General features: G+C 43.0%; 1 protein-coding gene across 1 annotated transcript in view; it reads left to right on the top strand.

The window, feature by feature from the left end:
* Positions 1–9,918, top strand: part of MRPL13 (mitochondrial ribosomal protein L13) — a 53,505-nt gene extending 43,587 nt beyond the window's left edge. Inside the window, exon 7 of the mRNA XM_045979987.1 lies at positions 9,637–9,918. Coding sequence (XP_045835943.1) covers positions 9,637–9,658 — 22 coding nt within the window. The 3' untranslated portion in view covers positions 9,659–9,918. The remainder of the gene's footprint in view (positions 1–9,636) is intronic.
* The last annotated feature ends 16,882 nt before the right edge of the window (positions 9,919–26,800 follow it).

Genomic DNA, 26,800 nt, shown 5'->3' on the forward strand with positions numbered 1-26,800 from the left:
CCCAATCCCATCTTGTTTCATTTATTCTTCTCCTATCCCCCTACCCCCCCATGTTGCTTCTCCATGTCCTCATATCAGGGAGATCATATGATAGTTGTCTTTCTCCGATTGACTTATTTCACTAAGCATGATACCCTCTAGTTCCATCCACGTCGTCGCAAATGGCAAGATTTCATTTCTTTTGATGGCTGCATAGTATTCCATTGTGTATATATACCACATCTTCTTGATCCATTCATCTGTTGATGGACATCTAGGTTCTTTCCATAGTCTAGCTATTGTAGACATTGCTGCTATAAACATTCGGGTACACGTGCCCCTTCGGATCACTATGTTTGTATCTTTAGGGTAAATACCCAGTAGTGCAATTGCTGGGTCATAGGGTAGTTCTATTTTCAACATTTTGAGGAACCTCCATGCTGTTTTCCAGAGTGGTTGGACCAGCTTGCATTCCCACCAACAGTGGAGGAGGGTTCCCCTTTCTCCACATCCTCTCCAGCATCTGTCATTTCCTGACTTGTTAATTTTAGCCATTCTGACTGGTGTGAGGTGATATCTCATTGTGGTTTTGATTTGTATTTCCCTGATGCCGAGTGACGTGGAGCACTTTTTCATGTGTCTGTTGGCCATCTGGATGTCTTCTTTGCAGAAATGTCTGTTCATGTCCTCTGCCCATTTCTTGATTGGATTGTTTGTTCTTTGGGTGTTGAGTTTGCTAAGTTCCTTATAGATTTTGGATACTAGCCCTTTATCTGATATGTCGTTTGCAAATATCTTCTCCCATTCTGTCAGCTGTCTTTTGGTTTTGTTAACTGTTTCCTTTGCTGTGCAAAAGCTTTTGATCTTGATGAAATCCCAATAGTTCATTTTCGCCCTTGCTTCCCTTGCCTTTGCCGTTGTTCCTAGGAAGATGTTGCTGCGGCTGAGGTCGAAGAAGTTGCTGCCTGCGTTCTCCTCAAGGATTTTGATGGATTCCTTTCTCACATTGAGGTCCTTCATCCATTTGGAGTCTATTTTCGTGTGTGGTGTAAGGAAGTGGTCCAATTTCATTTTTCTGCATGTGGCTGTCCAATTTTCCCAGCACCATTTATTGAAGAGGCTGTCTTTTTTCCATTGGACATTCTTTCCTGCTTTGTCGAAGATTAGTTGACCATAGAGTTGAGGGTCGATTTCTGGGCTCTCTATTCTGTTCCACTGGTCTATGTGTCTGTTTTTGTGCCAGTACCATGCTGTCTTGATGATGACAGCTTTGTAATAGAGCTTGAAGTCCGGAATTGTGATGCCACCAACTTTGGCTTTGTTCTTCAATATTCCTTTGGCTATTCGAGGTCTTTTCTGGTTCCATATAAATTTTAGGATTATTTGTTCCATTTCTTTGAAAAAAATGGATGGTATTTTGATAGGGATTGCATTAAATGTGTAGATTGCTTTAGGTAGCATAGACATTTTCACAATATTTATTCTTCCAATCCAGGAGCATGGAACATTTTTCCATTTTTTTGTGTCTTCCTCAATTTCTTTCATGAGTACTTTATAATTTTCTGTGTATAGATTCTTAGTCTCTTTGGTTAGGTTTATTCCTAGGTATCTTATAGTTTTGGGTACAATTGTGAATGGGATTGACTCCTTAATTTCTCTTTCTTCAGTCTTGTTGTTGGTGTACAGAAATGCAACTGATTTCTGTGCATTGATTTTATATCCTGACACTTTACTGAATTCCTGTACAAGTTCTAGCAGTTTTGGAGTGGAGTCTTTTGGGTTTTCCACATATAGTATTATATCATCTGCGAAGAGTGATAGTTTGACTTCTTCTTTACCAATTTGGATGCCTTTAATTTCTTTTTGTTGTCTGATTGCTGAGGCTAGGACTTCTAATACTATGTTGAATAGCAGTGGTGATAATGGACATCCCTGCCGTGTTCCTGACCTTAATGGAAAAGCTTTCAGTTTTTCTCCATTGAGAATGATATTTGCGGTGGGTTTTTCATAGATGGCTTTGATAATATTGAGGTATGTGCCCTCTATCCCTACACTTTGAAGAGTTTTGATCAGGAAGGGATGCTGTACTTTGTCAAATGCTTTTTCAGCATCTATTGAGAGTATCATATGGTTCTTGTTCTTTCTTTTATTAATGTGTTCTATCACATTGATTGATTTGCGGATGTTGAACCAACCCTGCAGCCCTGGAATAAATCCCACTTGATCGTGGTGAATAATCCTTTTAATGTACTGTTGAATCCTATTGGCTAGTATTTTGGCGAGAATTTTTGCGTCTGTGTTCATCAAGGATATTGGTCTGTAGTTCTCTTTTTTGGTGGGATCCTTGTCTGGTTTTGGGATCAAGGTGATGCTGGCCTCATAGAATGAGTTTGGAAGTTTTCCTTCCATTTCTATTTTTTGGAACAGTTTCAGGAGAATAGGAATGAGTTCTTCTTTAAATGTTTGGTAGAATTCCCCTGGGAAGCCGTCTGGCCCTGGGCTTTTGTTTGTTTGGAGATTTTTGATGACTATTTCAATCTCCTTACTGGTTATGGGCCTGTTCAGGTTTTCTATTTCTTCCTGGTTCAGTTGTGGTAGTTTATATGTCTCTAGGAATGCATCCATTTCTTCCAGATTGGCCAATTTGTTGGCGTAGAGTTGCTCATAGTATGTTCTTATAATTGTCTGTATTTCTTTGGTGTTAGTTGTGATCTCTCCTCTTTCATTCATGATTTTATTGATTTGGGTCCTTTCTCTTTTCTTTTTGATGAGTCTGGCCAGGGGTTTATCAATCCTATTGATTCTTTCAAAGAACCAGCTCCTAGTTTCATTGATTTTTTCTATTGTTTTTTTGGTTTCTATTTCATTGATTTCTGCTCTGATCTTTATGATTTCTCTTCTCCTGCTGGGTTTAGGGTTTCTTTCTTGTTCTTTCTCCAGCTCCTTTACGCGTAGGGTTAGGTTGTGTACTTGAGACCTTTCTTGTTTCTTGAGAAAGGCTTGTACCGCTATATATTTTCCTCTCAGGACTGCCTTTGCTGTGTCCCACAGATTTTGAACTGTTGTGTTTTCATTATCATTTGTTTCCATGAATTTTTTCAATTCTTCTTTAATTTCCTGGTTGACCCATTCATTCTTTAGAAGGATGCTGTTTAGTCTCCATGTATTTGGGTTCTTTCCAGCTTTCGTCTTGTGATTGAGTTCTAGCTTCAGAGCATTGTGGTCTGAAAATATGCAGGGAATAATCCTAATCTTTTGATACCGGTTGAGACCTGATTTGTGACCCAGGATGTGATCTATTCTGGAGAAGGTTCCATGTGCACTAGAGAAGAATGTGTATTCTGTTGCTTTGGGATGAAATGTTCTGAATAGATCTGTGATGTCCATGTGGTCCAGTGTGTCATTTAAGGCCTTTATTTCCTTGTTGATCTTTTGCTTGGATGATCTGTCCATTTCAGTGAGGGGAGTGTTAAAGTCCCCTACTATTATTGTATTATTATTGATGTGTTTCTTTGATTTTGTTATTAATTGGTTGATATAGTTGGCTGCTCCCACGTTAGGGGCATAGATATTTAAAATTGTTAGATCTTCTTGTTGGACAGACCCTTTGAGTAGGATATAGTGTCCTTCCTCATCTCTTATTATAGTCTTTGGCTTAAAATCTAATTGATCTGATATAAGGATTGCCACCCCAGCTTTCTTCTGATGCCCATTAGCATGGTAAATTGTTTTCCACCCCCTCACTTTAAATCTGGAGGTGTCTTCGCGTCTAAAATGAGTTTCTTGTAGGCAACATACTGATGGGTTTTGTTTTTTTATCCATTCTGATACCCTGTGTCTTTTGATTGGGGCATTTAGCCCATTAACATTCAGGGTAACTATTGAGAGATATGAATTTAGTGCCATTAGTAGCCTGTAAGGTGACTGTTACTGTATATTGTCTCTGTACCTTTCTGATCTACTACTTTTAGGCTCTCTCTTTGCTTAGAGGACCCCTTTCAATATTTCCTGGAGAGCTGGTTTGGTGTTTGCAAATTCTTTCAGTTTTTGTTTGTCCTGGAAGCTTTTTATCTCTCCTTCTATTTTCAATGATAGCCTAGCTGGATAGAGTATTCTTGGCTGCATGTTTTTCTCGTTGAGTGCTCTGAATATATCATGCCAGCTCTTTCTGGCCTGCCAGGTCTCTGTGGATAAGTCTGCCGCCAATCTAATATTTTTACCATTGTATGTTACTGATTTCTTTTCTCGGGCTGCTTTCAGGATTTTCTCTTTGTCACTAAGACTTGTAAATTTTACTATTAGGTGATGGGGTGTGGACCTATTCTTGTTGACTTTGAGGGGGGTTCTCTGCATCTCCTGGATTTTAATGCTTGTTCCCTTTGCCATATTAGGGAAATTCTCTCCAATGATTCTCTCCAATAGACCCTCTGCTCCCCTCTCTGTTTCTTCTTCTTCTGGAATCCCAATTATTCTAATGTTGTTTCGTCTTATGGTGTCACTTATCTCTCGAATTCTCCCCTCATGGTCCAGTAGCTGTTTGTCCCTCTTTTGCTCGGCTTCCTTATTCTCTGTCATTTGGTCTTCTATATCACTAATTCTTTCTTCTGCCTCATTGATCCTAGCAGTGAGAGCCTCCATTTTTGATTGCACCTCATTAATAGCTTTTTTGATTTCAACTTGGTTAGACTTTAGTTCTTTAATTTCTCCAGAAAGGGCTTTAATATCTCCAGAGAGGGTTTCTCTAATATCTTCCATGCCTTTTTCGAGCCCGGCTAGAATGTTCAGAATCGTCATTCTGAACTCTTGATCTGACATAGTACCAATGTCTGTGTTGATTAGGTCCCTAGCCTTCGGTACTGTCTCTTGTTCTTTTGTTTGTGGTGATTTTTTCCGCCTTGTCATTTTGTCCAGATAAGAGGATATGAAGGAGCAAATAAACTACTAATAGGGTGGCAAAGACCCCCGAAAAATGCGCTGTAACCAAATCAGAAGAGACCCCAAATTGTGGGGGGGGGGAAGGGGATAAAAAACAGGTTCTGAAAAAAAAAGAAAAAAAAAATTTAAAAAATAAAACAAATAAAAAAATATAAAAAAGAAAGAAAAAATATATATATTTAGATTAACTAGTCAAAAAACGTTAAAAAAGAAAAGGGTAAAAGTTTTTTTTTTTTTTTTAAATTTAGCAGAAGAAGAAAAAAGAAAAAAGAAAAAAAAATTGAAAAAAGAAAAAATAAATAAGAAATTGAAAAAAGAAAAAAAAAATTGAAGTAGCCGCAAGACTAAAGAATCATGGGGAGAAAGCCATGAGTTCCGTGCTTTGCTTTCTCCTCCTCTGGAATTGCTCTGCTGTCTTAGGAATTGAATCTGCTTTCTCCTTGATAGATGAACTTCGTCCTGGCTGGATATTTTGTTGATCTTCTGGGGGAGGGGCCTGTTGTAGTGACTCTCAAGTGTCTTTGCCCGAGGCGGGATTGCACCGCCCTTACCCGCGGCCGGACTAAGTAATCGGCTCGGGTTCGCTTTTGGGAGCTTCTGTTCCCTGAACGCTTTCCGTAGAGTTCCGGAGGACGGGAATGAAAATGGCGGCCTCCCAGTCTCCGGCCCGGAGGAGCCGAGAGCCTGGGGCCCCACTCCTCAGTGCGCCCCCAGAGGACAGCACCCAATCACTCCCGTATCCCCAGCCTCTAGCCGCGCTCCGAGCTCACCCAGCCCGCGACCAGTTCAAGGTAACCCCGAGCTGAGAGTTCAGTCCTCGGCTCTGTCTTTGCAGCCGGTTTCTCCGTTCTAATACCTGCGAGCTCTCCGACACTCTGACACCCCCGATCCTTCTGTGACCTTGCGGGGCCTGGGGCCACGCTGGCCCCGTGTGGGCTTCACCCCGGTTTAGCCTCTGGAGCAATGTCCCTCAGTGGAACAGACTTTTAAAAGTCCTGATTTTGTGCTCCGTTCCTCCGCCGCTTGCCGGGAGCCGGCCCCTCCCCCCGCGGTCTATCTTCCCGTCGTTTTAGATTCACTTCTCCGCCAGTCCTACCTTTCAGAAAGTGGTTGATTTTCTGTTTCTAGAGTTGCTGTTCTTCTTCTCTTCGCTCTCCCGTTGGATTTGTAGGTGTTTGCTATGTTTAGATAAGCTATCGAGCTGATGTCCTGTTACCTGATGTAGTCTCAAGCTGCTACTTCTCCCTAATTAATTTTTTTTTTTTTTTCAGCGTAACAGTATTCATTGTTTTTGCACAAGCTAAGGAAGAAGTGTGTTACCTTCTCTTAGGCACGGCATGGTCTTAGAAATTTACTTCCTTTGCGCCTTCAGCATCTTCAAGTAGTCATCCCCTCAGTCTTATGAGTAGCTCTGTGTGCGGTCTACGGTTCACCTTATAGACTTGCTAAGTCATGCTGTGGTCCGTGGACCAGCATTGCAGTACGTGGGAGCTTGTTGGAAATGTACGTGAGCCCCTCTACAGATTAACTGAGCATTTTTACAAGAGCCCAGGCGATGTGTATGTCCCCTGAAGTTGGAGGGGCACTCAGGTAAATAGACCTCCCCTCCCTTTCTTATCTTCGATTTCTTTTAGTGGAAGAAGGTAAGAGGTATAAATGCATTGTATGCATGCCTGGCCTCGTGTATATGTATGTGTGTGTGTGCGCGTGCATGCGGAAATATAAAACCATATTTAGTGTAACAACCTCACTTTTCCCCACAATGGTACCTCCTGAACTCCATGTAATGTCATTAATTGCCTCCAGTAGGAGTTGATGTTTCTGGCTATGCCAACATCTAAAGTACCCTTGCCCATGTTACTGTTTTCCTTTCCTGGAAGCAAATCAACTATCCGTAAAAGATCCTGATTAGTTTCCATAAAAAAAAGTAAAGGATGAGTTTGTAAAACAAACCAGCATTGTCAAGGCAGTGACTGTACTGTAATGACAGATATCTTACCAGGTGTCTGCTTTTTGGTGGGCCCAGTGCTAATTGCTGGAAGCTTAAGCTCAGTTATATGGGGATCCTGCCTTCAAAGGAACCAGCAGCCTACCAGAAGTCAGAATGAAATGGTGCATGCAAGTACTTGCAGTCAGAAGGTCTGCACTAGGTCCTTATCATCCACTTCCTAGCTGTGTGCCCTTAGGCTAGTTATCCAGCTTCTCTGAGGCTCAGTATTGTCAACTATAAAATGGGATTGATAAAAGTGTCTCTTTCACAGTAGAATGAAATGAGATAATGTGTGTGAAGTGGTTAGTATACTTCATGGCATCTAATAAGCATTCAGCACATCTTATGTAAGTAACATTTATTTACATAAATAAAGGCAAGTATAATTTGAGAAACGCTGTAATAGAAGTATGCATGATATTCTCTGGCAATTTTACAAAGAGGAGCCCGAAGTCAGAAAGGGAAGTCGTGGAGGGCTACCCAGCTGATGTGATTTTTGAGGTGGATTTTGAAGGATTAGTCCAGTCTACCAGGCAGAAAAAAGCTCAAATACCCAGTCGAGAGGTGTGAAAGTTTTTGTCTGGGCGGTAGCAAGTAGTGTAATGGGACCAGAATGTAAAGGGAAGGGATGTAGAAGGAATAACTCAGAAATGTTAGCTGAGGCCGTGTCATGGAGGGTTAGATACTGGTTGCCAGGCTGTCTGACTCGCGACAAAGCGGTGGAGGACTCCTGAGGATTTTGTAGGCAGAGCCGCTTGATATGCGGAAGTGGGATGGAAAAGAAGGAATCCGTGGTAGAGACTCTGACGTGTCTTTCTCCTAAATTCCACCTCCTAAGTGCTAGCGCTTGTCATGTCCAAACCTTATCATATTCAAAACCAAGGCCCTTCCCTTCCGGTCTGTTCCTCTGCCTGTATTCCCTATCCTGAAAAAATCAGCAACATTGCCATTCACAGAGGTCTTCAAGCTTAAGGGAAGAATCCAGATCCATCCCTGAATCCTCATTTTGTAGCAGTTTCTTCTTCCTCCCTTTCCCTGGCCCCTTCCCTCTTCCTGTCCCTTCCCACCCTCCCCACCAACGTGGGACTCTTCTGCCTCTTAAATCCTGAGCCGGCCCTTTCTTCCCACTCATCAGTGCTACAGCCCCAACGCAGCCCTCTTCTTTATCCTCACTTCCCACCAGAAAATCTTCTGGAAACAGATTGCGGCCTTATTAGCCCCCTGTAGCTTTCAGGTCACTACCTGCTACAACCTCATATCACAGATTATACCCTTCACACACATTTCCAATTTTATTCATAAATCCCACTAAAAGGTGCTTTTGTTATCTCATTGTTACGTAATAAATTAACCGTTGGTGTGGAAACAACTAGACTGTGACTAAGCACGTGAAGTGTTCTTGAGTGGAGTCGCAGTGACTTCTTGTCAGGGCCTCAGCTTCGAAGATTCCTTTCTGGTGGCATCATCGCCACCAGCTCGTCATAATCACATGCACCAGCTCGACAGCAGAAGTGGTTTCTTGAAATGTGCTGGTGTCTGTCTGGGAACTGCTTCCACCGGATTGAGTGACAAGCCGAAGATTAAAAGGATGTCGGAGCCACATTCGCCCTCGGACCACACTGTCGTTTCCCAGACTTGGGATGCAGTTTTTACATTTGGAAAGAGATTTCAGAAACGGTGACAAAATTCCACAGTTTTCTCCTCTAGTCGTTACAGAACGGCTAATACGGTGAAGCGTATTTGGCTGCTTTCCCAGATCAGAGCCTTGTTCCTCAGAGTTAAATAATAACTTGAAATCGTAGTGTCGTTTATTTACTCAACCACTAGACTGTTGGTCTTCATAGCTGAGCTGTCTGGTATCTCGTGCGTATTCTGTTGAAGAAAACATGCTGTGAGTGGGGAAAGGGACTAGATAAGTTATTTTGGGGCAAACAGAGTTCATCTACTTTTTAAAGGAATTCAAACTATCATATTTTTACAGCTGTTTCAAAAACATCTAGTTTACTGATTACAGACTTCCTTCTGAAACTCCCGTGTGAGCTCAACACCTACAAATACACCTATGGAAAAGATAAAAGGACACTTTAACGTTTTCCCATCTTGTAATTTCCCATTCTTCATTTTCTCCACTGTTATGATTTAACATTTCCCTAAAACGTTTTTTGTTTTAATTTACTGCTGGAAGTAACTTCCAAGTATGGTTAATCCTGTAAATGCATGAATGAGGAAAAGACCAGTTATATGTATGTAATTAAAATATCAAAGGCCTTGTGTTTATACATTTGTGTATGTATCATAATGAAAACTTAATTTCACCTGATAAAATAATATAAATAGGGAAATTACTCATTCAAAAATTGCCTTGATTAGGTAAATCCATATGCTTATATGGATTTTTAATGATCATAGCAGTCCTTTCCGTGAAAAGGTCTTTAAAAAAGTATGTATTTAAAAATGGAACAGAGGGGCGCCTGGGTGGCTCAGTGGTTTAAGCTGCTGCCTTCGGCTCAGGTCATGATCTCAGGGTCCTGGGATCGAGCCCCGCATCGGGCTCTCCGCTCGGCAGGGAGCCTGCTTCCTCCTCTCTCTCTGCCTGCCTCTCTGCCTACTTGTGATCTTTCTCTGTCAAATAAATAAATAAAATCTTTAAAAAAAATAAAATTGAAAACTAATCTTCATCAGGCAGGAGAAAATGATTTCACCAAGACAGACATGTTCATTTTGTCTTTCAGACCTGAAGATTATCGACTCTAGAAGAATGAAAATTGCAGGAAAGAGCCACGCGGTGACGGCAGCTTCTTCCTGAGGAGTCTCTCCCGAGCTACAGGCAGAGAGAGACAGCTGCGTTTTGACAAGGAACTTGACATGGCGCTGAAAGCTTATGGAGAAGGCTCTGGAGGTTATACTCCTTAATAGGAAATTGCAATAAAATACATTATTTTATAGATTTTATTATATAGTTCAATTTGAATTGTTGTAAGTGATGCTGAGAATAAAACTGCTTACTTGTGTAACTGTTCAGGTTCTCCTTTAACGAAAACACACGCCTGGGTAGCAGTGCAGGTAGAGTTGCCGACAAGTGCCTGTCCGCGTGGATTCCCCCAAATTCCGCCATCACTGCTCTGCCCGCACCCGGGGGCAGCACGCGCCACCTCCGCTTTTCCTTTCGGTGATGACTGTACTAACCTCCCCATGGTACATTCATCTTTCCCGCTCAGAAGCGTAAGGTTTGCGCTGAGGTATTTACAAAGTGCAGTCATCTTTTTTCCATATAGCTTCTTGGTCTCCAGGACACCAAAATAAACTATGGGCTGTCTGCTCCCTGGAAATCTCACTGCCCTGCCTGTGGTGCCGCGTGCAGACCCCCACACGACGTCTCCGTATCTTCTCCTTTTGGCTCCTGCTCACTTTTGTGCTGGACACTTAGATTGGACTGCTGAGATAAATAGCCCTCACAGACTCTCTTCTTTAGGAATTAAGATGCCAAACTATTGTATTTGGGCATTTTGGTGGGAGTTTGTTTTTGGTTTTTTTTTCTTCCCTTATCGTAGCCAAATACGAAGAGTGAATTTCACACCACTTTCCCCATTCATCCAGCAAACACATATTTGCCAGGCACAGTCCTAGGTGTTGGGAAAATAGAAACCACGTGTTTCTTCCCCCAGCACCTCTTGCCGCACCAAAGAGCATACAGTCTCCTGCAGAGTGGGAAAGGAGCTTTAGGGCGACGTGTAAGTAAGTGCACTTGGGTGTCAGAGATGCAGAAGTAAACTGCACAAGCTGTGACGTAAGTATGTGTAGGGGAAGTTCAGGAGCTTTGAGAAGAGGAAGTATTGCTAGTAAGCATCTGCGACGTCCAGACACAACCACTTTGTGTAAATTCATGTAATCCATACGGCAACCCTATAATGTAGGCAGTGTAATCCTCCCCGTTTAAAACTAGAGATGCCGAAGTAGCAACAAGTTATGCGACGTGGCCAAGGTCACAAACGTGAACTGCCCAGTGGTCATCAGGATTTGAGTCCAGGCAGTCTGGTTCACAAGCCCATGGACTTAGCCGCTGCTAGCTGAGATAATGAGTGTTTGTTTCGGTCTCACAAAGTCTGTAGTAAAGCAAGCCTAACCTGGTACAGGTCGACAGCTCCCATTTGCAGGGAAGTGGCAGTTCTATTTTAAAGTTTTGGACCAAAAACGAAGCCTCCTCCCTTCTTGATGTGGTTAAGTGTAGGTGTGAGTCACTATGAAACAAGCCTCCGGCTCCTGATGCGGTAGCTTTAATAGACCGGGAACTGGTATAACCTGAACACCTGAAACGATGTCTGGTGCATGTTCCTTGGCTGAGAAAGGCTCACTGAGGAAAGCCCTGGTTTCTTTTTTTTTCTTTTTAAGATTTTATTTAATTTATTTAACAGACAGAGATTACAAGTAGGCAGAGAGAGAGAGGAGGAAGCAGGCTCCCCGCTGAGCAGAGAGCCTGATGCGGGGCTCGATCCCAGGACCCTGAGATCATGACCTGAGCCGAAGGCAGAAGCTTCAACCCACTGAGCCACCCAGGCGCCCCAAAGCCTGGTTTCTAACAACGTCGCAGGGTTTGAAGAGGCGAGAGCAGAGCCACGTGCTCTACAGTAACATTGAGACCGGTCCTCGTCAGGCTCAGTAAGAAGATGGACACTGACCGCCATAAACCTCACTCTCACTTACTGTAGGAGAGCCCCTTTGGTGGGGGAGGGGCCGCCTGACCCTACGGAACCATCTAGAACTAAACCAAGGCTATGTTGGACTGAGTGGCTCCTCCTTACCGTTAGGTGCTAACTCCATTTTGCATACGGAGAGAAGAGCAGGAGGATTTTGCACTCAGTAAATGGCCTTCCGAAGCCGACTCTACTAGGCCCTCCACTGTCTGCCTTTTTGCCATTGCCCGAGAGTTTTTAACAGCCTGACCTGTGCACGTACTAAGACAGCACAGCCACAAGCAGCCAAACAGAAATCACAGCTCGCTGTGGGGGACCCAGTAACCTCAGCCAGGAAGCAAGCCGGACCACTGAATCCCATTGGCTCCCATTGAAGTCATGACTGAAATGAATAGAAGAAATAAAAGAGACCATTAAAAAATAAGACTTCTTACAGAAAAAGAAGGAAACCGTAATTATTTCAAGAGTCCTATGGGAAGGAAAAGAAAGCTGATAGGCAAAATAGATTAGATTGGGCTCCTGGGTGGCTCAGTGGGTTAAGCCTCTGCCTTCAGCTCGGGTTGTGATCCTAGGGCCGAGCCCCACATCGGGCTCTCTGCTCAGCGAGGAGCCTGCTTCCTCCTCTCTCTCTGCCTGCCTCTCTGCCTACTTATGATCTCTCTGTCTGTCAAATAAATAAATGAATAAATCTTTTTAAGAAAATAGATGTAACAGCTATGTGTAATGTGCAAATTGGTGCAGATAAGGAATCAAGTGACTAAAACCAAAATTGCATTGGTTCATAGGCAGTTTTGGACTATTAGCCAACACCAGGTAAACGTGAAAAACACCACCCAGCTGCGCGTAATGACCTGTGGGAGAATAATACGAAACACCTCCCTCAGTTTGGCCCAAGTGCATTGCCTGCTGTATTTTCTCAGTAAAACACAAGGAGGCGTCCTGATCATTAGCGGCAAAGGAAAAGCCTTTAAGGATTGCAAAGGATTGCAAAGCTCTGAAATGAGAGTGTGCCATTGCAGTAGGCAGTCAGCCTTAAGCAAGCACACCGACAAACATAGGAGACAACACCGAAAACAAAAGAGCGTAATCTTAACTTCCCAAGAATCACCCGTTTTCCGGGCAACTGAAAACTGAAAAGCGCTCATTTGCTGTGGGTTGAAGGTAACCCCAAATCTGAGGCAGCATGAGAGAATTTTGTGTCATCTCATCTCATGTGGGGCCCCGCAAACGCTTCTTTACAAGAGGCAGAAACTAACAAAACAATAAAAGCCAGATTTCTGTCTGAAGCTAATGCAGAGGAACGAAAGCGGGGACAACAAGCCACAGCCGTCTACCTCCGGTATCCCATTTCCTTCAAAAAAACTTGAATCTCCCTTTTACTTATTTTCCATAGTTCAAAAGTCACAACCCCTCACTATCAACACCTCCTCTAAGCAAACTTCACGTCTTGTCAAAACAACATTCTATATTTACTACAATGGTTATTAGAAACTATGTCTGAAATTATGGTAGTTTTCTTGAGACGGTACAAGTTCCGAGCTTCCTGCCCCAACCCTTTTTCCCATAAGCCCTGTTATTTTTGGAGTGCAAAATTCCGCCATTCAAGGATTATTTTTTTAGGAACACATATGCCACATTATAGCGCAGACGGCTGTACTTACTGTAATCTCTGGTTTGGCACCTCCTTCGGCCAGGCCGACTTTCACAGGGTCCTAAGAGGTCATACTCTCCAACCCCAGCAGAAGTGGCCACATGGGAGATACTGTGCTCAAGTCAGGTGCCATCCTCTTGTTGAGTCTGAGCCCGAGTCGGGAGCACCTCCCGGGAGGTGCCTCCCTTTTAGGCATGATGGTGCTCTTACCACAGCCTGCCCTCCCCTCCAGGCGGGGGCCATCTCTGGGATTGGATCAGCACCTCGCAGGTGGGCCAACATAATGCTAGGTTCTACAGCACGACTTTTAAAGGCATCGGTTCTACAGCAGGCCTTTGAAAGGCACCAGAACGCAATCCTTTTCTTCCCTGTCCTAATTCCTACTCCAAATTTACAAAGTGAATACGAAGAACTGGGACACGTGGGACTCATCATGTCCCTTGGTGTGGACAGGCGGGGCCATGTGATGAGCCAGAGGTGAGGATTGTGGTCACAAAGAATTGCTGCCATCTTTAAAAATAATTGCAGGGGCACCTGGGTGGCTCAGTGGGTTAAAGCCTCTGCCTTTGGCTCAGGTCATGATCCCGGGGTCCTGGAATCGAGCCCCGCATCAGGCTCTCTGCTCAGCAGGGAGCGTGCTTCCTCCTCTCTCTCTGCCTGCCTCTCTGCCTACTTGTGATCTCTATCTGTCAAATAAATAAAATCTTTAAAAAAGAAATGATTTCAAAGCAGCATTTTGTTGTACTTGTAAGGCTTAATTTAAATGAAGGAAGATTTTAAAAATGCACGCAAACTGCCGTGATCAGATTTCCAGCATAGTTCCTTCCTCCTCCATCATGAATTCCTTGCTAGCTGCATTCAGACACCATGACTATGCTTGTGCCCCATCTTTTTTCCCCCTCTCTGCTGCATTTGTTTTCTGACCTTCTCCTGGAGAAGGGGCTTAGTACCACATGTAGCCAAGAGCAACATTAACTGTCCACGTCCCTCCTGGCTGAAAACTTCCTGGCGGAACAGGTAGCAAGGTCTGAATCTGCAAAGCCTTCGAGTCCCGGGAGGGGTTGTGCTGCCAAGCTCCACAATGCTGAGTTTGAATTGGACAGACCCTCCTTAAGAAGGTATGCTCTTTCCAAGACAGACATGAAGGCTACATTTCAACTTAAATACAGGCCCTTACAGAGAAATGGTATTTTTCTCTCAGCCCAAAAATCTGAAATAAGAGAGTTGAATAGTTTTGCAGCATCGCGACTGCTTGGGGCTTCACCTTAGAAGAATGGAAATCTGAGACCAGCTACTGGTAAAACAGACGGGAGCCCCACCCGCGCCCCAACTTCTAGTGGGCTGGCAGCCAAGAAGTTTTCGGATACATTTTCCACACGAAGACAGCACAAACAGGACCTCAGAAGGAGACACGCGTTTGTATCCGCGCCATTTGGTCCACGAGAAACCCTTTGATTTCAAACAGATCTTTATTTCAAGGCTTAACTTTGCTTTTACTGCCCTCACTTTCAAGTCCAAAGTTAATACTCAGTGAAGCCTTGCAAACAGAGAACGCTAGAAGACCCTACTGTTTCAAGTGCGACCCCCGTGCTTTCCGGGCTGCTGCTTCGGGGCTCCAGCCCGTCAGCTTACATTAAACCGCTCAGAATCACACTCTGGAATGAGGCTGCCATCCGACACCTTCTTGCGCAATCACAAAACTAAAAGGGGTCTTGGTATTTGGAGAAAATTGTGAGCATAATGTAAGCAACTGTCTTTGACTTTTTGGCAAATACACAAAATCCAAAAAAAATATTTTTACAACTTGTGAAGAAAATATGGCCAGTTATTTCATTATTATGCACCATTACCAGCACCGTGTATATGTAGAGGCAGTAAATCATGGAGAAACGTGTATATGTGTAGCCTTCAGCAAATCGGACCCCGAAGTCTAAACTTTGGAAACGTCGATTCATCAGCCGGCTCTCCGGTCTAGATTAACAAAGGATCAGCTGCTGTATTTCATTCAGCCATTCGAACAATATTTATGTTCCGGAAACTATTCTAGGTGTTTGAAATAGATGTGGGAATAAGTTTCCTGCTCTCGTGGTGTGCTATTGTGATTTATAACAAGAAATGTATATATTTGGTCTGTTTGTGGCACAGAGCTAAAACTCTTGGAATTTCCTGACTGAGGAGAGTGGTAAAGATGTGTTTTGTTGTATTATATTAATGAGATGACTTTGGGATCCCACGTAAGGATGGGGACTGGTTACCAGGAGAACCAGCCATGTGAGTAGAGGATTGGACCTGCCAGTCCCACCCTGACCTCCAGGGAAGAGAGAGGGACTGGAGATTGAGTAAATCACCAATGGGCAGTGAGTTAGTTAATCAGTGGTGCCTCTGTAAAAAAGTATCCGTAAACCCCAAAAGGCCAGGTTTCTGAGAGCTTCCAGATTGGTGAACCAGAATACAGCCACAGGTCGACATGCCAGGCCCCAAGCCCCATGGGGACAGAAGATCTTCTGTTTGGGACCTGACCCGATGTGTCACTTTATCCAACTGCTGATTCGTATCCTTTTAATACGCTCTCTAATAAGCTGGTGATGCCGAGAGTCAAAGGGCTGCCTGAGTTCTGTGAGCCACTTAACAAAGCAATCAAACCCAAGGAGGGAGGCATGGGAACCTCTGATTTATAGCCAGGCAGGAGGCTCAGGTGACAATGCAGATTTGTCATTGGTATGGAGTGGGGGACTGAGCCCTTAGCCTATAGAATCTGTCTCTAGGTCAACAGCATCAGAACCGAGTTGAAATATGGGACGAGATCAGTGTCCACAGAGAAGGGGGTTCATTACTTGAGCTGTTCAAGAAAAAGCACACGTTGGAATCGGTGTCAGTTTCACACTGGACTCTGTACTCTAGTGAAGGGATGCGGACTGCACATGGGATACATGACCTAGAGAGAGGTTATAGACAAGTCATATTCATAGGTGGTAAGTATGAGATCTCTCAGCTATCAACACAGCCCTCTTGCAGAATACCACTCCAAAGCTATCATCTGCTTTTTCTCCTCTCACGCGTGTGCAAGTCAGCTGGAGTATAGCCACGGTTTGGGTCCGGGTCTGTTGCACACGTCTCTGTCCGTCCCTGGGTCAGTGGCTCCCCAAGGCATGAGGCACGTTCTCATGGTGAAAGGCAGAAACACAAGAAAGCAAGCCTACCATGCAAGCAAATGTCAGACCTCTGCTGGTGCGATGTGCGGGGACATCCAGTGTGTGTCATGCCTGTGTCTCATGTTGGCTGATGTCTTCCAAGGCGAAGTCAAAGGATTGGGAGGTATTTTGCTACCTTGGAGATAGAGGAACTGGGTGGGAAGTGGATATTTTATATATTTATATTTTATATACAATTTACCCAAAGTGCAAAGGGAAGAAGAGGTCGGATTCTGTAGTTTTTAAGCCAGAGCCAGCAAGATTTTTGACAGATTGAATAGAGTGGGAAGGAAAGAGGTGATCGACTCTGCCCCTTTAACCAAACCTTGAGGACTCACCTGCGGCTTCCCTCACCCCAGAATGCCAAGATAGTGAAATAAGGAGGAAAAGGAAACAAACTTGAGTCTTCTTCTTTTTTTTTTTTTTTAAGATTTTATTTATTTATTTGACAGACAGAGATCACAAGTAGGCAGAGAGGCAGGCAGACAGAGGAGGAAGCAGACTCCCTGCTGAGCAGAGAGCCCAATGCTGGGCTCGATCCCAGGACTCTGGGATCATGACCTGAGCCACCCAGGCACCCCAAACTTGAGTCTTCTTAAGGGAGTGAAAAAAAATATATATATATGGTTTTCTTGACCCCGCTTTTGTACCACACCCTCTCCTATTTCTTTGCTCCTTTTTGCACCAAGACTCATTCAAAGAGTGGGATTTACTCGCTATCCCCATTTCTTTTAGCCCCTCTTTTTCTCTTCAATTTTCTTAAACTTTTGCCTTTGACATTCTACCAAAATTGCTTCTCGAAGGTTTCAAATAATCTCCACACTTTCTATTTATCTCAGAATTAAAGCCAACATTTATACCTCGGCCCATGGGCCAATATGTAATCTGGCCCCCAGTGACCACTCTCATCTTACCTCCTGCAATTCTTCTTCTGCTCCTTCTGCTTGGTCACACTAACTTCCTCAGTGCTTCTGGAATACTTCAGGCATCTTCCCACCGAGAGCCTCTATGTACTCGCCATTCCCACTGCCAGGAAGTCTCTTCCTCCAGACCTATCCTCCGGGCTCACTCCTCTCCGTCCTTCAGGTCTCTGCTCAAATGTCAGTACTCGTGAAGTCTACCCTAACCACCTTATCTGACTATAGCCCGCTCCCTTCTCACCCTCAACTCCTTCCATCCTTTTACCTTTACTTTTCCGTAACCCATTCTTCCTATGTGTGTCATTTACTTCCTTATGAGGTTTGTTATTTATTTTCTGTCATTCTCACTAGAATACAGCGCAAACGAGAGAGCGATTTTTGAGTGTCAATCTTGCTGATGTATTCCATGTGCTTGAAATATGCCAGGGAGATACCATTGTTGTGCCATAAACACATTCCCACAGTTCAGATGTACATGGCAACTTAGGCAAATCGCAGTGGTTCCTAACCTGTCTCCCGGACTCACATGTCTACCCTCACATTACATACCCCTTCTGCTCACCTGTGGCTTAGCCAGACTTGTGGCGGTTAGTTCTGCGAGTTCAGACTCAGTCCTGCTGGCAGGGTCCTATCTCATGAGTATGCTAGAAACTTCTTTCTGTCTCATAGTACTGTCATGCAAAGACAGTCCCCGAAGTTAGGAGTTAATACCCCCCAAACCAAGGCTCAGCCAGTGGGACACAGGGAGTCAGAGGAAGAAGGCTTCAGCCTCCCACCCTCTGGAGTCAGTTCTAAAAAGTGGTCTTCCACTCCTCAAAGGACATGAAGGAACAGAATCCCCACAGCCTACAACGGTGACCCTGACTATACATCTTTATACTGGCTTTCCCTGTTCCCTGTCTCATTTGCCCTGCTCTTCATTGCTTGCTCCTGAGATCATCTCCCAAATAATCTACCTGCCCTGAAATCCTTGTTTCATCCAAAAGAAACCGAGCCAACTCATACCAAAATCCATCCTTACACTGAAGCCAAATAGATACTTCTAACATAGAGGTCCCAAACCAGACTAATTTGGTGAGTCCCTACCACCTGGCCTAAAATCCCCACACCTTGTAATGCCTATAAGATTCTGTCAGATTTTTGTAAACCCATCTCTCCATTCTCATCTCCATCTACTTCTATTGTAGGACTTCGCATTCCGGTCCTTCTTAACCATCGGTAATTGCCAAACAAGCCTGTCCTCACATCTCTATGCCATGGAATAAACTCTCTTCAACTCTCCTCTACCAATCATATTTCCACCAATGCTCATACCTCTGTTCTTGCCAGGCATTCTTAAGTATTTCTTCTCCCTGGCTATCTCTGCCCCATGTAATCCATCCACCATAACTGTTGTCTTATTGTGTTGTAACTGTTTATTGCTCCATTGGTGAGTTGAGCTTACCGAAGCAGAGAGTGTGTCTTTTCTTTTGTGTATCCCAGCGCCTACTACAGTGTGTGGGTCATGGAATCCCCTAAAAGAGTGTCTGGCACATAATAAACCCATAGCCTATAATAAATATTTGTGGCATGAGTAATGGCAGCTATATTAGCTATGGTAAGGCTAGCTAATGTAACACACACACATATTTCTGGGCTGTTGTTACTCTATAAAAGTTTATTTCTTGGTCATGTAACAATGTAATGCAGATGTTCCTAATCAGTCGCTGGTCTTTTGCAAAGTCATTCTGGAACCCAAACACCTTCCATCTTATGACTCCAGCCTCCTAAAAGACCTTGGAGTCCTCTGCATTCAGGTAGCAAATGGGAAAAAAGCAAGTAGACCAGACACACACACACATCTTAACTCCCTTGACTCAGAAGTCACATATACATTTCATTGGTTGAGAACATGTTATATAGCCACACTGAGGGGGTCTGGGCAATAAAAATCTACTTTGTACTCAAGAAGAAGAGAATCAAGTTTTGGCAGAAGCTAGCCAGTGTCTAACACAGAAGCCAACAGGAAATAATTGGTACACTCAATGTAAGTGTCTCTTTGGTGATACTAGAGTCAGGAAGGTAAGAAATCTTGACTTTAATCAGTGAAGGAAAGAATGTGTGGACAAGAAGTCCAAGATAATATAATCCTTAACAAGTAACAAAGCAGGTGACTGCTTCCAGATACACTTGCCTTTGCTGTAGTCAGGCCTTGCTTTGATAGGAATAAAAATTCAAAAACCAAGTAAATGTCAAGCTTCAAAAACGGTGTCCAAGCCAGGGTCTTCCTGGTAAGCATAAACGTCATTATTCCGCTGTCTAGAAATAGGACGACAGAAGCCATCAGCTTATTTCCACATTGCCAAGCTGTTGGGTTCATGGTCCCTTAGATCACTCCCCCATCCTTGAACCCTAATTTCAGCCATGCAGGTATATTTCCAATTCCTTTAGAAAACACCCAGCTACAGAATGGTAGAAATTTCAGGAGAAGAAAGGTAAACCTCCCAAAGCTGTAGAATATGGACAGAAGGTTACTGCTCCCTGCACAACCAGTATTTGAGTCGTATCTATTTTCTTTCCAGCTTTTCTGTTGCTCTCAGTCGTGAGAGCTGTGGCTCTGTCCTGGTTTGATAAAACATGCTCACACTTGACCATGGAGTAGAACCCATTGGCTGTGCTCCAAAGACTTGAGCAGGCAGCCAGTGGACAAAGGAGATTTAGTTAACAAGCCCTCTACTCGGGGTGTCCAAATAGGATAGCTGGAACGCGCAAAAAAAGAACTCAGTTTGTGAAGTCTAACCCTGTCGGCCTCCAAACTTGCCAGTTCACAGGTATTCTATGAGCAGGATGTGAGAAAGGACAGATAGAGTGAAAACACGTGCATTTTCTAAGAACTGACTTCTCTTCAATACATTAGTCAGTAACACATCCAAATAAAAATGATTCCTCACAGTGAAAGATGAGCTGGTTAATGATTTTGTGACATGGTTTTCAGTGCATAACAGGGATACAATTTCATCAGGATTCACTGATTTGGGCCAGATGACAGGAGAATGAAAAATGGAGATAAATGTCTTCAGTAATTATACTTCTCTTTGCTGTTGGGCTCACTTAGTTTTGCTCTGTTACCAACAACATTCATTTTAGATCTGAAAAAAAAAGGTATGTTTACTTCCCTGGATTTCATTATAAAACTTCTTTTAGTTTAAGTTATTGAAGCTGAATTTCACCACATGGATCATAGATCTTTTCTAATCAGAGATAAAATGCAATTAAACAAAGAAACAAACAACTAACAAAATAGGGCAAGTCATGCCAGCATATGTTTTTTATTACTTAGCAAGATACAGAGAAAAAAAATAAATCATTACTAATGTTTATGCATTTACAAATGCTACCAAAACTGGCAAATCATTTCACTACTCCAGGTAATGCGTTTAGCCTCCTGCCCCTTTAATTCTGCTTTTAAAATTTTCATTGCCTACAATCTTTCTAAATAATCTAAATGACTCATTTTTCATCTATTCCAAGTCATTAGTTATGATGAGGATATTAAGAAGTTTTTATAAAGCAGAATTTTATTTTAAAATCTTTTGTGATTTTCCTGTAAAGTATTAAGCTTCCGAGAGCACATGTTTGTTGCACAGAATTGTCAAAAATCAGCATTTCAGTGAAATTAATACTTTACTTAAAAAACAAAGCTCCCCAAAATCCTGTACACAGGACATAACCATGGCTAAGTGTCTGGAGTTTATTCACTCCAATCTTTCATTATGGATAGATGAGCAGAATAATAAATAAATAACATACATACTGTTCAGGAATTTGCTTTTTTCATTTAATAATACAGTTGAATATTTTGTGTCAGCCACATGTATAATCAAATTACTCAGTCTGATACATAACGTAAAATTATTGCAAGTTCATTCTTGTAGTGACAGAGTAATTCTAGAGTCAAGAAGAACCCGGACTTTGTAGCAAAGGAATTCTCTGAACTCTGAGCTTGTCCAGCACAAATGAACCTTTTACGTCAGTGTTTCCAAGGCCACATCAAATCAGAATATGACATTATGATTTTTTTTTAACTAAATATTTTGGTTCACACCTTGGAAACCTCCACTCTGCATCTGAACAGCCCTTCGGTTGGGGACAGCCCAAGGAGATTAAGTCCTGCCCGGCTGTTGTAGTTTAAATTAGTCATCCCAAATCATCCCACCCTGTTTTGTCCTTCTTAAATCCCTGTTGTCTGCTCATATTGTACTTACTCTGGAAAATGCAAAAAAACTTCCAAAGTCAATGTGCCATGCTGAAGTTATTCTTTCTCCTCAAGTTTCTATCTCATTTAGATATTACCCTTCGCGCCATCTCCCAAACTTAAGATCTGGAAGCCATTCTTACCTTCTGCCTGTGACCGTCCCCCCTTATCCCATCAATCACGGAGTTCTGCTCCTCAGACTTCCTCATCAGTTTTCAAAGCTGGCCCCTCCTCCTATTCCCGTTTGCAGGGCTGTGGGGGGCAGGCTCTTGCCATCCCATCTATGGCAACAGGCAGCATGAGATACACAGGGAAGGGGCCATGAGCTATGGCAGCAACTAGATAAGAATCCCTTCTTTGCCTTTTTTCTGTATGCATGTAACATTGGACGTGTTACTTACCTTACACGATCCTTTGTTAAAAGGGAATACTTGGGGTAACTTGTGCAAATCAACTGAATATAAGGTACCTAGAACAGAAGCTAGCAAATGGGAAGTCTTCATTAAATGTCTTTTTCCTTCCTTGATCTTCCCTGACACCAGTCTGTCACACACACTCTATCAAAATTTTGCCTCCAAAAAAATAAGCACAACCAGATGGTTCATTTGCTTAGGTGCCCACTGGTTTTCTACTGCCGTCAGCCAGAAATCCGAACATGTTAGCCTGGGATAGATCTTCCCCAATCTGATACAAATGAGCTTACTTGTTTCCAGTTCCAGCAGGAGGCGAGGAAGCTCTTATAGCTCTGTATTCATCTCTTCTTCTCCATCACCCCAATCCATGGCGGAACCCATGGCAGATACCAATTTCAAATCTGATGGACGGGTGGATGCATGCTTACGTGCACAGAGAGAGGGATGAGCACATCAACCCATGAATGACTAGATTTACAGGAAGACATGGCTTATTTACCTCTTCCTCAGATTCTGAAATACTTACTAGATCTCAATTTGCAAGTCCCTATAGAAGCTGATCATTTGTTCCTAGACATTATCCCTGTCTCCCAGATGTTATCGCTAATATAGAGATATAATATAGAGAGAAAGCTCTTCTTACTGCAGGCAAGTTATAAATGAAACTGTGTCAGGATGAAATGATTCTACAGGCATTTACCGAGCAGCTGTCAAGTGCTAAGCACACTGTGGGCAGTTGAAGAACTCCTAGAGAACGCACACAAATAATATGGAGGCACAGAGGTTAAGGAACTAACTAGAAAAGGGGACTGTGATGTCATGGTTGTCAAGGTTGTCCAGATGGTCATGGTGGGTTTCATGGAAGGCTTCATATTGGAAGAGGAACCTGGGTGAGTTTTGGAGGTTGAGTATAAATATAAGTACGTCATTTAAACTGAGGTGGGGCAGAAAAGAGCTTTCCAAGTGGGGGAAAAATAGGCAAGGAGTCAAAGAGAAACAAGAGAGAACATGCATCAGGAGTTTTGCAACTAGTTCATTGTGGTTGTAGTTTGGAGACTACTTGGCTGAAAGATATATTTCAAGAGAATAGGAAAAAAACAGGTTGAAGAGTCTGCATAAACAAAAATGAAAGAGGGGGAGAAGGATGGGGAAAAATCTCCAGGGGATCTCATTCACTCCTGTGGCCTTTAAATGCTACCTACATGTACATGGCCCTGAAGTGTATGTCTCTGACCCAGATTACTCTCTGAAGCTCCAGATCACCTACTTAGCACTTCACTCTCGGTTTCTCTGCTAAACTGAACTCTTCCACCTCCCTGCCCCAAATCTGTGATTCTCAGAGGGAGAGATGCCTCCATCTCCCAGTTGCCTATGCCAGACACCTGAGTTGACCTAGTCACGCTCCTCCCCCTCGTCTCCATTTCTAACAAGTCCTGTCAATTCCACCACCTTGGTTCAGTCCTCCACAAGCTTTCCTCTGACCATGACAATGGTGTGACTCATGTTGCCTTATCTACTGTGATCTCCTCCAACCAACCCATTCTCTGCTGTGCAACCAGAATGATGTCAAAATAGTGTTTCTCAAACAGTAGTTCACTGAGGTGCTTGGTTTAAAAAAAAAATGCAGAGTTTCTAACCCAGACTACTGAAGCACAGTCTTTGGGGATTCCTCACAGACCAGGAATCTGTACTTGAATAAGCCCTATCTCCATCCCTTTTTGCCATTAAAGTGTAAGAATTGCCAATATGTGGAGGCAGAGTAGCCTAGAGATAAAGAGGGGATACTTGAGTCAGAATGTCTACAATTGATTTTCTAGCTGTGTGTTCTCAGGTAGGTAACTTAACTTTTCTGTGCTGCTATCTCTTCACCAGGACAATCAAGACAACAGTGAGCTAGCTCTTTGCTTGCAGTGATGATCAAATGATTAAAACCTAAGGAGTAGCTTTTATTGCTTCTCACCAATATTTCTGGTTCTTGTCTGCTTCCTGGCATGTGGGAAAATTATACTTCACCCCGATGAAGTTCACTGAGTTCATGCGATTTACATAGACCAATAAAGTATGACTGGAAGTCACGTGTGTCACTCTGGAGGAAGTTGGGGGAGATGATTCTCCATGGCCTCCCTTCTCTTCTTTCGGCAATCATCGAGGTACAATGATACTGAAGAGTGAAGAAATTATTGTTACCGCAGCAGAGTAGAACCCAACCTCACTGGTTCGACTTTAAAGCCCTTGGAGTAGGCCAGGCCTAGAGTAACTGCTCAATGGCAGCTTCAGAAGAGAAGTTCAGCAACATGGCTCTTCCAGGTCCTAATGTCTCAAGAGCTTAACACAATATACATCTATTTCTCGGTTACTGAAGAAAGCAGGGAAACCGTCTTCCATGTCCTGGCTCATCCTTGTTCCACACTACTTCTGTCCAAGACAAGATAAGGCTGGAGATCAAAGTCTTCAAGACTTAGGCCAAGGTAGGCGGTGTGCCAGTTAGTGACAGAGATCTGAAGTTTCATGAGAAACAATTGACGGGCTTCAGCAGAGGACTGACATGATCAGGTGTACGTTTTCAGTTAGTGATGGCCTCAAATCTAAATCACTAACTGGCCTGTTGCCTACATTACTCTGGTGTCAGCCTCATCTTGTTCACTCTCCTGCCACACTACCCTTTCAGCTCGTTGAACTTGAAAGCACCTTTCTGACCAAGGGCCTTTGTATGTGATGAGATCTTGGCTTGGACTCTCCTCCCAAGCCTTTTCTTAGCTTCATGTCTCTGCTTAAACATCAGCCCCTCACAGAGGCGCTCTCTGTCCCCCCAGACAGAAGCAGATGTGCCCTTATCTCCTCTTCATATTCCGTTCTCAGCACTTTTCCTGTGTCTTTCATACTATCCGACACAATTTGAGATTATTTTGCTTCTTGATACACTCATTTCCCGTCTTTCTCTAGCACTAGAAAGGAAGCTCCATGAGGACAAGCCCACATTTCTCTTATTAGTGTTTTTATCCTAAGAATGAAAATAGCTCCTAGTACACAGCAAGATTAGTTAGGAGAGGATGGAGTGGGCAGAGGAGGTAGGAAAGAAAGGGGGAGCGTTGTCCTGCAATTAAACTGAGGTTTTCCTGAATACAAGATACTACCCTAAAAGGACTATTTCTCAAGTCATTGAGAGTTTCTAATCGAAGTGATGAGAATTCTGAAAAGTAATGTTTTTCTTTATATGAGATAATGTTTTCTTACTTTCAGAAAGAGGATAAACTATAAATTAAGGTATAAGTAATATTCCTGCCAAAATAGGTGAGGCAATAAAAATGCAATTCAAAATCAGCTTTTCACAAGGCAATTTATTGTAACCACCAAAGTCCTGAATCTGAGTTACACCTTTTATTTTGAACATTTCACTCGATAGAAATCTGAAATACTGGGTCCAAGGGATGACACATTCCAAACAAATGGAACCTTCCTCTAGCTAAAATAAACAGATTTAGACCATCCAGTAAAATCAAAGCCAAGTGTATCTGCACAACTCAAGAATGATACGAATGGATTAGAACCTCTTCTGGTTTATACTTCACCATTTATTACAGACTTTGAGAGTCCTCTCCATGGCACGATATTAGATTAATTAGATATTAGGCGTTTCCAAGAGCCAAGCACATAGAATATTCTCTCTACTCACCTGTGAAAAGACTGAGAAATCTAACACAAATGCATGAAGTGACTAATGACATAACCTAGTCTTTTACAGAGGAGTTCTCTTAAGTGACTCTGGCTCTAGTCATCCTGATCAACCTTGTGCAAGCTTTCCGTCTCATCTGTTCTTCTTCCTACATGTGGAATGATTTGCCATAACTAAAATGGAACAGCTGTTGGTTATCTGCTCACAGTCTTCTTTTATTTCCTGCAAAGGCACCAAAAAACTCTTTGCCTGAATCCCCAAAGGCACATAAGTAGAACTGACTGAATCCTTTGGCTGGAAAGGTTTTAAATCAGATCTGTTTAGTGAAGGAAACCAAAGAAGGTCAGAAGACCTTACAGATCCAGGAAGAATCCAAATTTTGGTTATAAGTGACCCCATTTCTACTCTTTAAAATTATCTGTTCCTAGGGAGATGCTCCAGGAAAAGGAGCATACACTAAGTTTACGACTCTCTTCCATCTTATTTTCAACAAGCAAATAATAGAACCAAAATCTTTCTCAAGTATCTAGATTTTTCCTCCTTTGTGAGCAAAGGGTATATTATAGTTCAGGTGTTAGAGTGTGTTGGGTTCAATCTCATTTCCTTTCTTCCTTTCTAGAGTTTTTCAGACTCTTCTTAATACTAGAAAAAAGATGGCTCTTCAGTCAACTGTTGGTAAGTTATTGGAGAACATTTATTTAGCACCAGTCTTGCATTTTCTTATGGGTTACATATGAGTCATAAAATTCTACCAGTCTTGGGGTGCCTGGGTGGCTCAGTCGGTAAAGATACTGCCTTCAGCTGCAGTCATGATCCTGGGGTCCTGAGATCGAGTCCCACTTTGGGCTCCCTGCTCAGTGGGGAGTCTACTTCTCCCTCTCCCTCTGCCCCCCCCCCATGCTCCTTCTCTCTCTCTCTATAAATAAAATAAAATCTTAAAAAAAAAATCTACCAGTCTCTTTGGCCCAAATCAACCGCTTCTTCTGTTATGCTTCTTACTACACTCAGAATGAATGAGTGAATGAATGAATGAATGAATGAAAATTTGAATACCCATCTAAAGGAAGCCAACTGTTATTTTTCTGAGCTAAGACTGGGGTGCTTGGGTGGCTCACATGGTTAA

This window comes from Meles meles, chromosome 1 (assembly GCF_922984935.1).
Source record: "Meles meles chromosome 1, mMelMel3.1 paternal haplotype, whole genome shotgun sequence".
Lineage (NCBI taxonomy): Eukaryota > Metazoa > Chordata > Mammalia > Carnivora > Mustelidae > Meles > Meles meles.